Consider the following 20,372-nt stretch of genomic DNA (forward strand, 5'->3'; position numbering starts at 1 on the left):
CCCCGGTGTCCCCTCAACCGACATCGCTTAAAAAACATTATCTGGTCATTATCTCATTGCTGTTTGTGGGAGCTTGCTGTGTGCAAATTGGCTGCCGTGTTTCCCACATTACAACAGTGACCACACTTCAAAAAGTACTTCATTGGCTGGAAAGTGCTTTGGGATGTCCTGAGGTTGTGAAAAGTGCTATAGAAATGAGAGTCTTTCTTTCTGCCAATACTGCTTGACGTAACATCCTTGTTCTTACAAAAGCCTCCAACTCACAACAGCAAATATGTTGATGTGCACGCTCGCTTACGGGTAATCGACAAACATTAATGGCTGCATTGACGGTAATTGCAACGCTGATTTTAAATCTGAAAGTGAAGTGCCGAGCTCCAATCACAATTTGTAATGTTGCAGGTCCCCTGGACAGAACAGCCGCAGGTGGAGGTGACAGCATGAATCCAAGCTGTCTGAAGATGTGCCCGTCCCCCAGTGACCACAGTGTGGGCCAGAATAGGGGCGACAGAGACCCCGTCACAAAACGGGATGCGGAAGATTTTTCCACCATTTTCGCGCAAGGTACAATTTTTTATATGTTTTACTGTGACAAGTTTCTGGCATAATAGCAGAAAATGTTGGAAACAAAGCAATGTGGAAGATTGAGGGGTGAACTAAAGGTCATAAGAACATAAAAAATAGGAGCAGGAATAGGCCACTCGGCCCCCTCGAGCCTGCTCCGCCATTCAATAAGATCATGGCTGATCTTGGGCTCAAAGCCACTTCCCTACTCGCTCCCCATAGCCCTTCACTCCCTTATCTTGCAAAAATCTGTCTATCTCCACCTTAAATGTATTTAATGACCCAGCCTCCACGGCTCTCTGGGGCAGAGAATTCCACAGATTTACGACCCTCTGAGAGAAGAAATTCCTCCTCATCTCAGTTCTAAAAGGGCGACCCTTTATTCTGAAACTATGCCCCCTAGTTCTAGATTTCCCCACGAGGGGAAACATCCTCTCAGCATCTGCCTTGTCGAGCCCCCTCAGTATCTTATATGTTTCAATAAGATCACCTCTCATTCTCCTAAATTCCAATGAGCATAGGCCCAACCTGCTCAACCTTTCCTCATAAGTCAACCCCCCCATCTCTGGAACTAACCTAGTGAATCGTCTCTGAACTGCCTCCAATGCAAGTATATCCTTCCTTAAATAAGGAGACCAAAACTGTACGCAGTACTCAAGGTGTGGTCTCACCAATACCCTGTACAGTTGTAGCAGGACTTCCCTGCTTTTATACTCGAACCCCCTTGCAATAAAGGCCAATAAAGGGTGATTTGATCGAAGGTTTCAAGAAATTAAGGGGAACTGATAGGGTAGATAGAGAGAAACTATTTCTGCTGGTTGGGGATTCTAGGATTAGGGGACATAGCCTAATTGAGTAGATTGGGCCTATGCTCCAACAAGCGAGAGTCTAACCAGCGCCCCTTGACATTCAACGGCATTACCATTGCTGAACTGCCAAAATTGCTCACTTTTCCAGAATCATTCTGGAATGCAAAGATAAATCCTGGCTCCTATTCTCTACTGCTAACTGTCTTCTTAAACCCCTCTCCCCTGTCTCCTCCACCCTCACCTCCGATAACAAGTGTGAGGAGCTCATGGACTTTTGTCTCTAAGATTGAGGCCATCCGTTCAGCTGCCTCTGCCACTTCCCTTCTTTCCCCTAGCCCACCGGGCCAAACTTCCTCTAAGGTTCCCCCCTGTCCTAGCCCTGAATTCACATCTGTGTCCAGTTTCTCTCCGATCTCCCCTAATGACCTCTCTGCGCTCATCTTGTCCATGAGACCCACTTCCTGCTCCCTCGACCCTATTCCCACAAAACTGCTGACCACCCAACTTCCTTTTCTGGCTCCCAAGCTAGCTGATATTGTTAACAGTTCTCTCTCCTCAGGTACTGTCCCCCTCTCCCTCAAATCTGCCATCATCACCCCTCTCCTCAAAAAACCAACCCTTGACCCCTCCGTCCTTGCAAACTACTGCCCTGTCTCCAACCTCCCTTTCCTCTCCAAAGTCCTTGAACGTGTTGTCACCTCCCAAATCCGTGCCCATCTTTCCCGCAATTCCATGTTTGAATCCCTCCAATCAGGTTTCTGGCCTTGCCACAGTACCAAAACGGCTCTCATCAAAGTCACAAATGATACCCTTTGTGACAGTGACAAAGGTAAACTATCCCTCCTTGTCCTTCTTGACTTGTCTGCAGCCTGTGACACGGTTGACCACTCCATCCTTCTCCAACGCCTCTCCACCGTCGTCCAGCTGGGTGGGACTGCACTCGCCTGGTTCCATTCTTATCTATCTAATCGTAACCAGAGAATCACCTGCAATGGCTTCTCTTCCTGCTCCCGCATCGTTATCTCTAAATGTACACTCTCGGGAGCCGCAAGCCTACATTTCGTTGTACTGCACTTGTGCACTAACAATGACAATAAAAGTTGATTTGATTTGATTTGATTTGATTTGATTTGATTTTGATTTTGAAGGATCTATCCTTGGCCCCCTCCTATATCTCATCTACATGTTGCCCCTTGGCGACATCATCTGAAAACACAGCGTCAGTTTCCACATGTACGCTGATGACACCCAGCTCTACCTCACCACCACTTCTCTCGACCCCTCCACGGTCTCTAAATTGTCAGACTGCTTGTCCGACATCCAGTTCTGGATGAGCAGAAATTTTCTTGCCGTTGTCTCCATCCCTCTCCCTAACATCTGTCTGAGGCTGCACCGCACTGTTGGCAACCTTAGTGTCATATTTGACCCTGAAATGAGCTTCCGACCACATGTCCGCAGCATAACAAAGACCGCCTAATTTCACCTCCGTAATATCGCCCATCTCCACCCCGCCTCAGCTCATCTGCTGCTGAAACCCTCATCCATGCCTTTGTTACCTCTAGACTTGACTATTCCAACGCACTCCTGGCCGGCCTCCCACATTCCATCCTACGTAAACTTGAGGTCATCCAAAACTCGGCTGCCCGTGTCCTAACTCGCACCGAGTCCCGTTCGACCATCTCCCCTGTGCTCCTTCATTGGCTCCCGGTTAAGCAATGTCTCGATTTCAAAATTCTCATCCTTTTTTTCAAATCCCTCCATGGCCTCGCCCCTCCCTATCTCTGTAATCTCCTCCAGCCCCACAACCCCCTGAGATATCTGCGCTCCTCTAATTCTGCCCTCTTGAGCATCTCCGATTATAATCACTCAACCATTGGTGGCCGTGCCTTCTGTTGCCTGGGCCCTAAGCTCTGGAATTCCCTCCCTAAACCTCTCCGCCTCTCTACCTCTCTTTCCTCCTTTAAGACTCTCCTTAAAACCTACCTCTTTGACCAAGCTTTTGGTCACCTGCCCTAATATCTCCTTATATGGCTCAGTGTCAAAAATGTTTTGTCTTAAAATACTCCCGTGCAGCGCCTTGAGACGTTTTACTACATTAAAGGCGCTATATAAATACAAGTTGTTGTTGATGGTGGTGGATTCAACAACAACAACAACATCCTGGAGGTCACCATTGACCAGAAACTTAACTGGACCAGCCACATAAATACTGTGGCCACAAGTGCAGGTCAGAGGCTGAGTATTCTGCAGCGAGTGTCTCACCTCCTGACTCCCCAAAGTGTGTACCATCTACAAGATGCACTGCAGCAACTCGCCAAGGCTTCTTCGGCAGCACCTCCCAAACCCGCGACCTCTACCACCGAGAAGGACAAGGGCAGCAGGCGCATGGGAACACCATCACCTCCAAGTTCCTCTCCAAGCCACACACCATCCTAACTTGGAAATATATCTCAGTTCCTTCATCGTCGCTGGGTTAAAATCCTGGAACTCCCTCCCTAACAGCGCTTGTGGGAGCACCTTCACCACACGGACTGCAGCGGTTCAACAAGGCGGCTCACCACCACCTCCTCGAGGGCAATTAGGGAATGGGCAATAAATACTGGCCTTGCTAGCAACGCCCACATCCCAGGAACAAATTTTTAAAAACTCCCTGGCATTTAGAAGAATGAGAGGTGATCTCATTGAAAGAGATTCTGAGGGGGATTGACAGGGTAGATGCTGAGAGGCTGTTTCCCTATGGCCGGAGAGTCTAGAACTAGGGGGTGTAGCTTTAGAATAAGGGGTCGGCCATTTAAGGCTGAGATGAGGAGGAATTTCTTCACTCAGAGGGTGGTGAATCTTTGGAATTCTCTGCCCCAGAGGGCTGTGGATGCTCAGTCGTTGAGTATATTCAAGGCTGTGATCGATGGATTTTTGGACTCTAGGGTAATCAAGGGATATGGGGATCGGGCGGGAAAGTGGAGCTGAGGTCGAAGATCAGCCGTGATCTTATTGAATGGCGGAGCAGGCTCGAGGGGCTGAATGGCCGACTCCTGCTCCTAATTCTTATGTTCTTAAAAATTAGGGCCAGACCTTTCAGGAGTGAATTCAGGAAACACTTCTACATGCAAAGGGTGGTAAAAGTTTGGAATTCTCTTCTGCAAACGGCAATTGAAGCTGGATCAATTGTTAATTTTCAATCTGAGATTAATAGATTTTTGTTAACCAAAGTTATTAAGGGATATGGGGCAAAGGCGGGTATATGGAGTTAGGTCGCAGATCAGCCATGATCTCATTGAATGACGGAACAGGCTTGAGGGATGTGGGTGTCATGCTTCCTACCCCTAATTTGAGTTCAAATGGTTGAGTTCACTCCTCTCTAACTTAGTAGAGCAGTGGTTGGCACTTTACCAGAAGGAGCAATGGGAGTGGGAAACGGTGATTGAATTGATAGGCAAAAAATCATCAAAGACAGAGGTGTATAGAATAATAGAATAGTACAGCACAGAGGGAGGCCATTCGGCCCATCGAGTCTGCACTGGCTCTTTCGAAGAGCAATCCAGTCAGTCTTGCTCCCCCGCTCTTTCCCCATATCCCTACAATTTTTTCTCCTTCAAGTATTTATCCAATTCCCTTTTGAAGGCTGCTATCGAATCTGTATCCACCGCCCTATCAGGCAGCGCATTCCAAATCTTAACCACTTGTTGCATAGATACAGTTAAGCAAATCGGCAGCAGCAGAGATATCAAGTCAGGTGGAGGGCCAAAGGCAGGGGAGTCGGGAGGTAGCGAGTGCACTTGTGAGGTTGCTGGGGGATATGTGAGATTAATGGGACAGTAGGAGGATGTAAGTGGAAGGGGAAGACAAGACAATGGTCAACAATAGCTTTATTGTGATCGCGACCTCGGATATAGAGCAGTTATGGGAGCTGGTGAGGTCAGGGGAATGGCAAGGAGTATAGGTGGAAGAATTTATTTGATGGGGAAACAGGAACAGGAGAACAGAAGAAATTCCTCCTCATCTCTGTTTTAAATGGGCGACCCCTTATTCTGAAGCTATGCCCCCTAGTTCTAGGTTCCCCCACGAGAGTAAACATCCTCTCAGCATCTACCCTGTCCAGCCCCCTCAGAGTCTTGTATGTTTCAATTAGATCACCTCTCATTCTTCTAAACTCCAATTAGTATAGGCCCAACCTGCTCAACCTTTCCTCATAAGACAACCCCTTCAACTCAGGGATCAACCTCGTGAACCTGTGAAGGAATAAGCCATATTCAGAAAAATACACCATTCTATGAAATAATTCTAGCCTTATTAAGACATGACAAACTGGGTTCGGGAATCTGGAAGCCTCAACAATCTAAAGCTGTAAACAGCATACAGGATATTGGGATAAGAGAAGTTGTTGACACTGAATCAATAACCTTATTGAAACAGGAGGTTGGAGGCTCCTGAAGTCTGAAGCTTTGGAAAGAACACAATGGTACACCCTGTTAAGGTGTTCTAAATTACACTTCAGAAAGAAACACATAAAATTAAGAAACATATGCCTTCATAAAAATGACATCAAATGAAACACAAGAGACATGATTCTGTGTTGCAACCAGCTGAGGTAACTAAGAATTGCATAGATCACCCTGGCTGAGGTGTTTCAATTTACACATCATAAAAAGACACAAACAGAAGACCTTGGTAAGAATACATCAAACAGATGCACCTGCTGTTACAACCATTTTTTATGATAAGCTTCAAACACCTAGGTTAGAGACACGATTCTTAATGCTACCAGTTGATCTGACTGTAAGAATTGCAGAAGTCAGCAGAAAAATGACTAGAGATAATTAGCTTACATCAGCAGAAAACTTCAAAGGAAATACCACTGAGAAAGGATATAAATATTGAACTTTCAAATGGGATCATAGACTCGCTTGAAGGGGCAAAACGATTCTTGGCTTCAGAACTAGTTCTGTAAGTCTCCAACTCTTTGTATCTCAGGGATCAAGGTACTGTATTTGATTTTGGTGGATATCCTGAATACACTTTAAGAACTGTAAAACTGTAGAGAAGTTAAGATTGGAGAATAAGGATCTCTGATAATAAGATTGTAAAAGCTTTCTCTTTTTGGAACTGTTAATGTTGCGATTGAAACACCTACTGTAATTATATGTCGGTTCTTTAATAAATCTATATATTTTTAGAATTGTCTCACATAATACATCTATATCAAACTCGCGAACTTAATCTCTGTACGCTCTTTGATGAGGAGTTGCAGAATTCTGGGGGAGTTTTCCGGACCCTCATGATATCCGGAACATTACAGTCTAGCTAAACTTATTAAAAGTGCTATCTGGAGGACGGTAACATCTTCAGGTTGTTCCTTTCCTTTAGAGAGAGATAGTCTGGACCTTTAGACCCAATTAAGCATCTTTAGGATTCGGTTACCTCAAACTTTAGTTGAAAGTGAACTTCTGGGGAATATGCTTGATCCGGGGTAGCCCTAAAGGGGCTAGGACCAGTAATTATCCCTTCAAACCTTCTCTGAACTGCCTCCAATGCAAGTATATACCTCCTTAAATAAGGAGACCAAAACTGTACGCAGTACTCCAGGTGTGGCCTCACCAACGCCCTGTACAGTTGTAGCAGGACTTCCCTCCTTTTATACTCCATCCCCCTTGCAATAAAGGCCCACATTCCATTTGCCTTCCTCATTCATTGCTGTACCTGCATGCTAATTTTCTGTGTCTCATGTGCGAGGGCACCCAGATCCCTCTGTGCCGCAGCATTCTGTAGTCTCTCTCCATTTAAATAATATGGAAGGCATGGGGGCTGGCAAAGGATGAGGTGTTGGGAGAAGCTGCGAGAAGATGATGTGAAGTGGCCCAGGTGCGACTTGCCGAGATTGTCAGCAGACTATAACCGATGTAATTCCAGCTCATTAAAATGGCAGCCATCAGAACATGATCATGTGCATCATCTAAGAGGGTCTTGTTCTAGTCGGGAGACTCAAAGTAGAAGGTCATCGCGGGACAACCACTGAGTCACTCTTTCCCCACCCGCCGCTCGCAAATGTTGGCGGGGGAATGGGGCCCGGGTCCTGAGAGGATTTCCCTTCTATCTGCTACACCTGTCCCCCGCTTCCCGGGACTCACCATGGAGAAAGTGGCAGTCGGACACGGGCTGTAGCAGTAACGGTCTTGCGGTCTCCCCAAGGTGGGATAGGACCTTGCAAGCTGCCTTTCTCCAGTTTGTCCCCAGACTCTTACCTGCAGAAGATCCCTAGTATTTTGCCCGAAGTCTTCAGTAGGACTGCAATTCTGATTTTCGAGGCAATCCTGTTCCTTTCTGAGGTCCGTCCGCCAGCTCTTCTGGTGCTGCCGTGGTGTCCCCGCTGCACCATCATTGCAACTCCCCTCTTCAGGCTCCCTTTCAATGGCAGGACTCCCACCAGGTGTCCACTGTACCTAAAGGATAAACCACAACCTAGTGAAATGGGACGGGTTGTGGGAATTAGCGGGAAAGGGGAAGAAGTCCCACCCCAAAGAGGAGAATCCCAGTCATCGCCAAATCGATAATTTGTGCTAAGTATTTTTTTAATTCGTTTTTATGGGATGTGGGCATCGCTGGCAAGGCCAGCATTTATCGCCCATCCCTAGTTGCCCTCGAGAAGGTGGTGGTGAGCCACCTTCTTGAACCGCTGCAGTCCGTGTGGGGAAGGTGCTCCCACAGTGCTGTTAGGGAGGGTGTTCCAGGATTTTGACCCAGCGACGATGAAGGAACGGTAGATATATTTCCAAGTCAGGATGGTGTGTGACTTGGAGGGGAACTTGGAGGTGGTGATGTTCCCATGCGCCTGCTGCCCTTGTCCTTCTAGGTGGAAGAGGTTGCGGGTTTGGGAGGTGCTGCCAAAGAAGCCTTGGCCATTGTAGATGGTACACACTGCAGCCACGGTACGCCGGCGGTGGAGGGAGTGAATGTTGAAGGTGGTGGATAGGGTGCCAATCACGCGGGCTGCTTTGTCCTGGATGGTGTTGAGCTCCTTGAGTGTTGTTGGAGCTGCACTCATCCAGGCAAGTGGAGAGTATTCCGTCACACTCCTTACTTGTGCCTTGTGGATGGTAGAAAGGCTTTGGGGAGTCAGGGGGTGAGACACTTGCTGCAGAATACCCAGCCTCTGACCTGCTCTTGTTGCCACAGTATTTATGTGGCTGGTCCAGTTAAGTTTCTGGTCAATGGTGACCCCCAGGATGTTGATGGTGGGGGATTCGGCGATGGTAATGCCGTGGAATGTCAAGGGGCGGTGCCGTTCCTCCCAGCTAATCTCTCCAGAGATGACATTTTTCATTTTCAACTTGAGGAAGTTAAATAAAAAATAACTAAATTACATTTTCTTGTAATGAGGGAAAGCAAATTCTACAGTTACCAGCCTCATGGAATTCTTTATCGCCTGTTGTGTTAAAAAATAAATCATTATTTCTGTGATATTTGCTGATAGATTTGCTACCAGCTAAGAATGGTGAAGACCACACCATGCAGTTTTTGATGGACGTTGTTGAAGTTCTGCTGAATTACGTCAGAAAAACTTTCGACAGGACGTCTAAGGTTCTGGATTTCAACCACCGCCACCAGTTTCTCGAAGGAGTGGAGGGCTTCAACCTGGAATTATCTGAGCAGCCAGAATCTCTTGAACAGCTTCTGGTTGACTGCAGGGATACATTGAAATATGGAGTTAAAACAGGTAAACGTAACTTATACGATAGCAAAATACTGCGGATGCTGGAAATCTGAAACAACACCAGAAAACGCTGGAAACACTCAGCAGGTCAGGCAACATCCGTGGAGCGAGAAACAGAGTTAATGGCCCACTAATTCCTCTCCCAACGCGTGAGTACGGACGGGGTACTCACGAGTGTGCCCGGAGGAATTGCTGGTTTTCAGCATGCACAGCGCATGCGGGGAAAACCGGCATTTCCTCTCCTCTGACCCAAGGGGTTAAGAGGCTGAACGCGTGCGACTACACAGGCAGTGCGTGCGACTTGGGATTTCCTTTATTTTTGGAGTGTTGCGCGTGTGTAAAGGCCTCCGTTTTTTACGCATTGAAAAACCACACGTAAGTACTTAGTTTTACAGGTAAGTGGTCTATTAATACAATTTATTTAAAAAATTTCCACAGGTTTATTATTTTAAAGAATTTACAGTAAGGTAAGTTTAGTTTTAGCCCCGATTTTTTATATAATAATTTTTTTCAAATTTTAAAAATATTGTTTAAAATAGTTTTTTACAGTTATTTATGGTTCATTTAAGTAGTGCAATGTTTTTTTGAATTTTCTTTCAAGTTTAAGTAGTGTTTTGGGGCCAGGAGTTTTCATGAGTTTGACAGCTCTCACTATCAAACTCATGAATGAACTTTTGCAACCTCCCATTGGTTGCCCTGTGCTCACGTGATCCCAGCCGGCTCATCGCACTAAGTACGCCGCTGGGTCACGCACGCACAGCGCGGCGGGACCTCAAGCGGGCCAGTGAGAGGAAATGCAATGCGGGCCAGGATTGAAATGTCAGCGCGCCGGGTAAATGCACATCGGGGGCTTGCATGCGCGGCAAGCTCCCGATCCTAATTTCAGGGCCATTGTTTCAGGTCGATGACCCTTTGTCAGAACGAAGGGTCTTCGACCTGAAACGTTAACTCTGTTTCTCTCTCCACGGATGCTGCCTGGCCAGCTGAGTTTTTCCAGCGTTTTCTGTTGTTGTGAACATAACTTATGTTCCTGGTGTTAGCCTTCAACTAGTCTGAGAAAGGTTTCTGCTGGACATCAACGAATCCTGTTTGCAATGACAACCATAGTGGCAAAAAATGATTTTCTAATTTAAAAACGAAGTCCATCATAATGGCTTTATTGAGTTAGCACTGATGCTGTGGCCTTTCACAGCTTTTACACAGCATTTACAACACAGAAACAACAACAGGAAACGCTGGAAAAACTCAGCAGGCCAGGCAGCATCCGTGGAGAGAGAAACAGAGTTAACGTTTCAGGTCTGGGACCCTTCGTCAGAACTGGAAAAAAAGCAGGAAACGGGATAGATTTTAAAGCAACTGGGGGCTGGGGAAAGGGGGTGAGGGGGGGCCATGGCCTCTGGCGCAGAAAGACCAAGTCACAACTTACACAAGCCAACATAAAGACCAGAGTAAGTTACTATCCATCAGTCAGGAGGCCGTGTGCACACGTTTTTTAAAATTTAATGCAAATTGTGGCACTATAGAAACATAGAAACATAGAAAATAGGAGCAGGAGTAGGCCATTTGGCCCCAAGGGGCCTCGCACAACAAGATTGCTAATTATTCCTTTCTCATTACATATTACCCAGTCTAAGATGGCCTGATCTCTAGTTTATTACCGGTAGGCTACTCGACGTGGCATAATGTGCACCATGATGACTGAGGTCGATGCAATGTTTAAATTCAGTTCACTCACAGGGCCAATGTCATATGTGCCACGTTAATACTACCCACAACACCTGACGTAAGAAAACTCACTAAACACTTGGTTGAGTATAAAACAAGGCTTTAATCAACTGTTTCACAACCATGAGTTTCTAATTACATCACTAGCTCCTGGTTACAGAAAGGTCCTGAGCAAGCTGGGCCCACGCCCGAGTATTTATACTTTCCTTGGACGGCGCCACCAGCTGGCCGCCTAGTGTTATCACATGAGTCAGAATGGTAAGATTCATGATAACCCCACTTTAACCAGGTGGCAGAAACATGCTGCGTCCCCACAACTGAGCAGGCAGATTATAAATTCAACAACTGCTTCTACGTTATGAAATAAGGCACGGATGCTTCGTACTTACAATAAAGCCCAGATCAGCGCCTTTTAAACACTTAACCGCATTGTATAAGTTGCCCTTTTTCAACTGAGCACCAAGGAGGTGAAGCTGGGTGGGGACAATGAACAAGGATACAAGATAGCTTAGTCTTGACAAAGGGTTCACCCGAAACGTTGACTTTATTTTCTCTCCACGGATGTTGCCTGGCCTGCTGAGTTTTTCCAGCATTTTCAGTTGTTATTTCGGATTTCCAGCATCTGCAGTATTTTGCTATCGTACAAGATAGCAACAATGGCAGTGTTAAGAAAGAAAGACTTGCATTTCTATAGCGCCTCCACCAGACGTCCCAAAGTACTTTACAGCCAATGAAGTACTTTTTTGAAGTGTGGTCACTGTTGTAATGTAGGAAACGCGGCAGCCAATTTGCACACAGCAAGCTCCCACAAACAGCAATGTGATATTGACCAGATAACCTGCTTTTTGCGATATAGATTGAGGGATAAATATTGGCCCCGACACCAGGGAGAACTCCCCTGCTCTTCTTCGATATAGCACCACGGGACCTTTTACGTCCACCCGAGAGAGCAGACGGGGTCTCGGTTTAACGTTTCATCTGAAAGGCGGCCCCTCCGACAGGGCAGCGCTCCCTCAGTACAGCACTGGGAGTGTCAGCCCAAATTTCAGTGCTCAAGTCTCTGGAGTGAGATTTGAACCCACAACCTTCTGACTCAGAGGCGAGGGTGCCGCCCACTGAGCCACGGCTGTCATAGTGGCCCTGAACTTGCGGTCGTAGGTGTACCTCCGGAGTACGCCTCTGACACGCAAAACATTTCCGAACTTACCTCCAGGCTGCCAGGCTGGGGAGAGTTCGGGTCCTGGGCCTCCAGGCATTCACTTGCGTCAAGGCCCGGCAGATCCCAGGGGCGCAGGCGGTTCGGAAGCATCCCTGGGATCACATGGGCCCCGGTCCTCCAATCAAAAAGGAAGATTCCATTTCAGAACGGAATCCCCTAATGACATGCAATGAAATCCCCAAATAATTAAACAATTTACACAATTCCAATAAACATAAATGTTCTGATTTTCAAATTTAAAGTCCCGTCATTACACCAAATACAATTTAAAAAAATAAGTTTTTTGAAAAATATCCTTAAACATTTTAATCTAGGCCAATATTTGCATAAACTACTTTTAAGTGTTTGCGCATCAATTTTTATGTAAGATTTATAATATCCCTTACGCTGATGAAAGCGGGCCCCGTGCCTGCTTTTACCAGCCGTAATAGTTTTGCGGGCAATTGCTGGTCAGTTGTCGGGTAAATAGCCGAACTCCGCGCCAGCGATACTGATTTTACTTTCGGTTCGGTAGATCTGTCAAGGCAAACCTTGACCGATCGCAAGTTCCGGGTTTTCGCGCATGAGGAGGGCATGCGGGGTCACGGAAGTTGCGGGACCTTTCAGAAGGGTTAGGACGGTTGAAGACACTGCAATTTCTGCCCCAATATTACAGTAAGGTTCATGACTTATCCATACTTCCCTTCTACAGGTCACCCCCGCTTTTTCAATCAGCTCTCCAGCGGTCTGGACGTTATTGGGTTAGCGGGCGAATGGCTGACTGCCACTGCCAACACCAACATGTAAGTGCTGCTTTATGCAAAATCACGTTGGGAAAAAAAAGGCGAGAAAAAAACCTTGTTAATAAAAACAGAAAACGCTGGAAACACTCGGCAGGTCAGGCAGCGTCTGTGGAGAGAGAGTTAACGTTTCAGGTCGCGGGTTTGGGAGGTGCTGCCGAAGAAGCCTTGGCGAGTTGCTGCAGTGCATCTTGTAGATGGTACACACTGCAGCCACGGTGCGCTGGTGGTGGAGGGAGTGAGGCCTAGAAATTCACTATGGCCCCGCCAGCTGGCTAGCGCCCAGAAGTTAGCGCTGGGCGGGAAGCCTATAGCGATCGTCAGATATTCATTGTTAGCGCCCCAATTCGGAACCGGGCGCTATACCAGGGTGTGCCCGCCTCCGCTTGGGGCGCTGACACTGAATATCAGCGCTCTTGGCGCCGCTGCGCCACACGCTGCGGAGCGGCAGGCTGCGGTACTGCAGGCCTTCCTCCCTCTCTTAAGGGGGAGGTGCCTGCAATGGCTGGAGCCCCGATCGCGAGTGCCGGCAAAAGAGCCCGGCACAACGGAGAAGTGCCGGGCTCCCGCAAACCAGCCGGCAATGCCGCGGGGGGGGGGATGGAGGAGGCCGGGGAAGGAGGTGCGGGCAGGTGGCCGCCGAAAAAGCAGCCGGCCGCACCTTCCCCTTTAAAGCGCCCCACTAAGGATTCAGCACGGCCCCGTTTTCTGGTCGCTGTTTGCGGCCGCTTCGGAGGAGGCGGCCGCAACTAAATATGGGGATTGGGCCGGTTTCGGGGCGGAACCGGGGCACTGCGCACACCGATGACGTCATTGGTGCCGGCGCAGCGCTAACGGCTACCGCCGCCAATACCGCTGCGCTGAATATCTGCGCAAACTCATTTTTGGTGCAAAATCACTCTTTAGGCGTTAACTGGGCGCAAAGCTGGCAGCGCCTTAATGAATTTCTAGGCCTGAATGTTTAAGGTGGCGGATGGGGTGCCATCTTAACTTAACATAAACTTGCATTTATGTAGCATCTTTAACATAGTAAAACGTCCCAAGGCGCTTCACAGGAGCGATTATCAAGCAAAATTTGACACCGAAGAACATATTCGGAAAGGTGACTCGAAGCTTGATTAGAGATAGGATTTATGGAGCGTCTGCAAGGAAGACAGGTGTCCACATGTGCCCAATAAGGTGAGCTAATGCATTATCCCTCTTCCCTATCCCAACTACCATGGTTTCTAATCTGTTCCACTGTTGCAGTCTTACTCTGTCCTGTCTTCAGGAGACAGTTCAAATAAAATGCATTAAAAAAAAAATTCTGTCTAATATTGTGATGTGCACGTGTGCTCAGGGTGCCGTATCTTTGTCTCTGGTGAAATGTGCAAGATCACACACACAGAATCACCACAGTGCAGATAGAGGCCATTTCGGCCCATCGAGCCTGCACCGACACATATCCCACCCTATCCCCGTAACCCCACGTATTTAATCCCCTAACACTAAGGGTCAATTTATCATAGCCAAATCAACCTAACCCGCACATCTTTGGACTGTGGGAGGAAACCGGAGCACCCGGAGGAAACCCACGCAGACACAGGGAGAATGTGCAAACTCCACACAGACAGTCGCCCGAGGCCAGATTTGAACCCGGGTCCCTGGCGCTGTGAGGCAACAGTGCTAACCACTATGCCACCGTGCCACTGTGCAACAGTGCTAACCACTATGCCACCGTGCAATAAATGGCGATTCAGGAGCTGCACCTCAAGGAGGTTACCGGTGTCACCTCACCGCATTCAAATCTGAACACTGGGTGTTGGTTCCATTCCAATTACAATGTGGAAGGAAAACCAGGGCCAAAAAAGATTCCAGGAGAGACATTCTGTGACAGGCATTGAACAGCTTACCCCACAGTCAGGCGCTCCCAGGGAGTGCTGGCCAGGAAACTTTGGGCCTGCAGTCCTTGCTTTTCCGTCCATTCAAACTAATGGATGCAAAATCAGTCACTGTGAGCCGATTGCTTCCTGGCCGGCCCTGCCTTTGAGTGTTGCTCCACACCTGGAATGCCCAGCCACAGAGCTGTGGAGCACGAGCAGCTTGGTTATCCCTTACTGTGCAAAAAGCTACACATTTTGTACTCCGCCCTGTCCTGAAATAGCTCTTTCAACTTTCCTACTGTGTATGATCTCCTCCACTCATCCTCCATCGTAGTTTGTGATTTTCATCTGAGTTTTTTTCACACTCCAATGGCCCAATAACAGTTTCATAGAATCATAGACATTTACGGCACAGAAGGAGGCCATTTGGCCCATCGTGTCTGTGCCGGATGAAAAAGAGCTCTCCAGCCTAATCCCACTTTCCAGCACTTGGTCCCCAGCCCTGTAGGTTACGGCACTTCCAAGTGCATATCCAAGTACTTTTTAAATGCGATGAGGGTTTCTGCCTCTACCACCCTTTCAGGCAGTGAGTTCCAGACCCCCACCACCCTCTGGGTGCAAAAGCTCTCCTCTAATCCTTCTACCAATTACTTTAAATCCATGTCCCCCTAGTTATTGACCTCGCTGCTAAGGGAAATAGACAGACTAGATGCAAGAAGGATGTTCCCAATGGCGGGGGAGTCCAGAACCAGGGGTCACAGTCTCAGGATAAGGGGTAAGCCATTTAGGACTGAGATGAGGTGGAATTTCTTCACCCAGAGAGTGGTGAACCTGTGGAATTCTCTACCACAGAAGGCAGTTGAGGCCAATTCATTAAATATATTCAAGAAGGAGTTGGATATATTTCTTAAGGCTAAAGGGATCAAGGGATATGGGGAGAAAGCAGGGACCAGGTACTGAATTTGGATGATCAGCCATGATCTCATTGAATGGCAGAGCAGGCTCGAGGGGCTGAATGGCCTACTCCTGCTCCTACCTTCTATGTTTCTATGTATGTTTCTATCCACTCTATCCTGGCCCCTCATAATTTTGTATGCCTCAATTAAATCTCCCCTCAGCCTCCTCTGTTCCAAAGAAAACAAGCCCAGCCGACCCAATCTTTCCTCATAGCTAAAATTCTCCAGTCCTGGCAACATCCTGGTAAATCTCCTCTGCACCCTCTCCAGTGCGATCACATCTTTCCTGTAATGTGGAAATCATGCCCTCAGAATTGAAGTTTCTGTAAGCCGTGATGATCCAGTAGGGGCCAGATGAACTGAGCTTGTGGGCCGCTTTGCCCAGTGGACCATGTGTTGGACACTCCCACACTAAACCAGTTTCACACAAACCAAAACTAATCAAAGTTGTTTACACCTAAATGGCTTGAAGCAGCAAATGCGATGCGGAGCAATTAATACTTTACAAAACATTAATGGAGAATTTTGGCATGACGTTAGTGTAAACCCTTTTACAGTACTACTTTTTTCTAAGATTGCATCACAATCTTGGGTACTTTAGAATACTAATAAGAAGGTAAACACACAGCCTCTAGAATCTTAACTGCTTTAGTATTTCAGTGCCTGACTGTGACAAATGTTGACAAACTCCTGCCGGGTCCCCGATAAACTAAAATGAACAACACATTCAAATCCACATCAACAGATTACAGTGAGCAGCTATCTTCGATTAATAGAGAGAAGGGTCCGCCTTGTATCCACATTAACACAGCTTTTTAGCATATTTACAAACCTAACCAACAACAACAACTTGTATTTATACAGCGCCTTTAACTTAGTTAAATGTCCCAAGGCGCTTCACAGGAGCGTTATCCTGGATGGTGTCGAGCTTCTTGAGTGTTGTTGGAGCTGCACTCATCCAAGCAAGTGGAGATTATTCCATCACACTCCTTACTTGTGCCTTGTAAATGGTGGAAAGGCTTTGGGGAGTCAGAAGGTGAGACACTCGCTGCAAAATAACCAGCTTCTGACCTGCTCTTGTTGCCAGTATTTATGTGGCTGGTCCAGTTAAGTTTCTGGTCAATGGTGACCCCCAGGATATTGATGGTGGGGGATTCGGCGATGGTAATGCCGTTGGATGTCAAGGGGCGGTGGTTAGACTCTCGCTTATTGGAGATAGTCATTGCCTGGATCTTGTGTGGCGCAAATGTTACTTGCCAGTTATCAACCCAAGCCTGAATGTTGTCGAGGTCTTGCTGCATGCGGGCATGGACTGCTTCATTATCTGAGGAGTTGTGAATGGCACTGGACACTGTGCAGTCATTGGCGAACAACCCCACTTCTGACCTTATGATGGAGGGAAGGTCATTGATGAAGCAGCTGAAGATGGTTGGGCCTAGGACACTGCCCTGAGGAACTCCTGCAGCGATGTCCTGGGGCTGAGATGATTGACCTCCAATAACCACAAACATCTTCCTTTGTGCTAGGTATGACTCCAGCCAGTGGAGAGTTTTGCCCCTGATTCCCATTGACTTCAAGTCCTCTTGGTCATCCGATTAACTTTGCCTGTTGAATACCCTGAGCGTTAATGTAGTTGAGTTTAAAAGCAATTTATTGCCCCGTAGTCTCATTAGTGACTTTCTTTTACTTTGAAATAGGTTCACATATGAAATCGCTCCAGTGTACATCATCATGGAGGAAATCCTTTTGAAGAAAATGTCTACAATGGTTGGATGGTCACATAATGAATCAGATGGCATCTTTTTACCTGGTAGGTTTGCCAAAAGCATGGCAATGCCTACAGTTATTAGGGGGACTTTTCCAGCAGGATTTCACAGTCCCAACAGCCCCACTGCCTGCATTGACTTACAGTCTCTGTCTGAAAACAGAGTGCACCTATCTAGCCGTGGCTCAGTGGGCAGGACCCTCGCCTCTGAATCAAGTAAGGCTGTGGGTTCAAGTCCCACTCCAGGAGACGCAAGCACTAAAATATAGGCTGGCACTCTTGTGTAGTAGAGGCCCTTCAGTCCAACTGGTCTGATAGCAAAATACTGCAGATGTTGGAAATCCGAAATAACAACAGAAAATGCTGGAAAAACTCAGCAGGTCAGGCAACATCCGTGGAGAGAAATTTGAGTTGATGTTTCGGGTCGAACCCTTCTTCAAAACTGGAAAGAAAAGAAAATAGATCGAAGGCAGGGCTGCGATCGGACAAAAGAAGTGAAAGAAACAAAATAGCTAGATGAGATGGTAATAGGCTGAGATTAGGTGTGAAGTGTACTGGCAGGGCAAGAGATAGCTGCCAGGTGTGAGAGAGAAACAAAAGGAAAGGAGGGGGGGGAAGGAGTGGAAAAATTACAAGAAAAAATGTGTAATAGGGGCCGAGGTTATGATCTGAAATTGTTGAACTCGATATTGAGTCCGGAAGGCTGCAGAGTGCCTAATCGGAAGATGAGGTGCTGTTCCTCGAGTTTACGTTGAGCTTCCGTGGAACAATACAAGAGGCCAAGGACGGTGAGGTCCGAGTGGGAATGGAGCGGTGAATTAAAATGACAGGCGACCGGAAGCTCGGGGTCACCCTTACGGACTGAACGGAGGTGTTCCGCAAAGCGGTCACCCAATCTGCGTTTGGTCTCCCCAATGTAGAGGAGACCGCATCGTGAGCAGCGAATACAGTATACTAGATTGCGAGAAGTACAAGTAAATCGCTGTTTCACCTGGAAGGGGTGTTTGGGGCCCTGGACAGTGGGAAGGGGGGAGGTATAGGGGCAGGTGTTACATCTCCTCCGCTTGCACGGGAAGGTGCCAGGCGAAGGGGAAGGGCTGTTTGGGGTGATAGAGGAGTGGACTAGGGTGTCTCGGAGGGAGCGGTCCCTATGGAATGCTGAAAGGGGAGGGGAAGATACGTTTGGTGGTGGGATCACTTTGGAGGTAGCAGAAATGCCGGAGGATGATCCGTTGAATGTGGAGGCTGGTGGGGTGAAAGGTGAGGACAAGGGGAACCCTATCGTGGTTCCAGGAGGGAGGGGCAGGGGTGAGGGCAGAAGTGCGGGAGATGGAACTGACACGGCCGAGGGCAGTGTCAACCACGGTAGAGGGGAATCCTCGGTTGCGGAAAAAGGAAGACATGTCTGAAGCACTGGTGTGGAAGGTGTCATCGTCGGGGCAGATACGGCGGAGACGGAGAAACTGGGAGAATGGAATAGAGTCCTTACAGGAAGCGGGGTGGGAGGAAGTGTAGTCCAGGTAGCTGTGGGAGTCAGTGGGCTTGTAGTGAATATTGGTCGATAACCTATCCCCAGAGATGGAGACGGAGAAGTCGAGGAAGGGAAGGGAAGAGTCAGAGGTGGACCATGTGAAGGTGAGGGAAGGGTGGAAATTGGAGGCAAAGTGAATGAAATTGTCAAGTTCGGGACGAGAGCAGGAAACGGCACCGATACAGTCATCAATGTATCGGAAAAAGAGGTGAGGGAGGGGACCCGAGTAGGACTGGAACAAAGATTGTTCCACATAGCCCACGAAAAGGCAGGCATAGCTAGGACCCATGCGGGTACCCATGGCAACACCTTTGATTTGGAGGAAATGAGTGGAGTTAAAGGAGAAGTAGTTCAATGTGAGAACAAGTTCAGCCAGGCGGAGGAGGGTAGTGGTGGATGGGGACTGGTCGGGCCTCTGTTCAAGGAAGAAGCGGAGCGCCCTCAGGCCATCCTGGTGGGGGATGGAGGTGTAGAGGGATTGTACGTCTATGGTGAAAAGGAAGCGGTTGGGGCCAGGAAACTGGAAACTGTTAAAGTGGCGGAGGGCGTCCGAAGAGTCGCGGATGTAGGTGGGAAGAGACTGGACAAGGGGAGAAAAGATAGAGTCAAGATAGGAAGAGATAAGTCCTGCCCTGGTAGACCCATCGTTTCAGCCTGTCCTTGCCCCACGGAACTTATCTCCATTCTCCCAGTTTCTCCGTCTCCGCCGTATCTGCTCCAACGATGCCACCTTCCACACCAGTGCTTCAGACATGTCTTCCTTTTTCCGCAACCGAGGATTCCCCTCTACCGTGGTTGACACTGCCCTCGACCGTGTCAGTTCCATCTCCCGCACTTCTGCCCTCACCCCTGCCCCTCCCTCCCGGAACTACGATAGGGTTCCCCTTGTCCTCACCTTTCACCCCACCAGCCTCCACATTCAACGGATCATCCTCCGGCATTTCCGCTACCTCCAAAGTGATCCCACCACCAAACGTATCTTCCCCTCCCCTCCCCTTTCAGCATTCCGTAGGGACCGCTCCCTCCGAGACACCCTAGTCCACTCCTCTATCACCCCAAACAGCCCTTCCCCTTCGCCCGGCACCTTCCCGTGCAAGCGGAGGAGATGTAACACCTGCCCCTATACCTCCCCCCTTCCCACTGCCCAGGGCCCCAAACACCCCTTCCAGGTGAAACAGCGATTTACTTGTACTTCTCGCAATCTAGTATACTGTATTCGCTGCTCACGATGCGGTCTCCTCTACATTGGGGAGACCAAACGCAGATTGGGTGACCACTTTGCGGAACACCTCCGTTCAGTCCGTAAGGGTGACCCCGAGCTTCCGGTCGCCTGTCATTTTAATTCACCGCTCCATTCCCACTCGGACCTCACCGTCCTTGGCCTCTTGTATTGTTCCACGGAAGCTCAATGTAAACTCGAGGAACAGCACCTCATCTTCCGATTAGGCACTCTG

At 48.1% G+C, this 20,372-nt stretch overlaps 1 protein-coding gene across 1 annotated transcript in view; it reads left to right on the forward strand.

The window, feature by feature from the left end:
* The first annotated feature begins 440 nt into the window (after window positions 1–440).
* Window positions 441–20,372, forward strand: part of LOC147117878 (glutamate decarboxylase 1-like) — a 116,599-nt gene continuing 96,667 nt past the window's right edge. Inside the window, exons 1-4 of the mRNA XM_085989397.1 lie at window positions 441–564; window positions 8,842–9,084; window positions 12,717–12,807; window positions 17,320–17,432. Coding sequence (XP_085845523.1) covers window positions 441–564; window positions 8,842–9,084; window positions 12,717–12,807; window positions 17,320–17,432 — 571 coding nt within the window. The remainder of the gene's footprint in view (window positions 565–8,841; window positions 9,085–12,716; window positions 12,808–17,319; window positions 17,433–20,372) is intronic.

The sequence above is a fragment of the Somniosus microcephalus genome, chromosome 5 (assembly GCF_052327205.1).
Source record: "Somniosus microcephalus isolate GS21.2 chromosome 5, FLI_Smic_1.0, whole genome shotgun sequence".
NCBI lineage: Eukaryota > Metazoa > Chordata > Chondrichthyes > Squaliformes > Somniosidae > Somniosus > Somniosus microcephalus.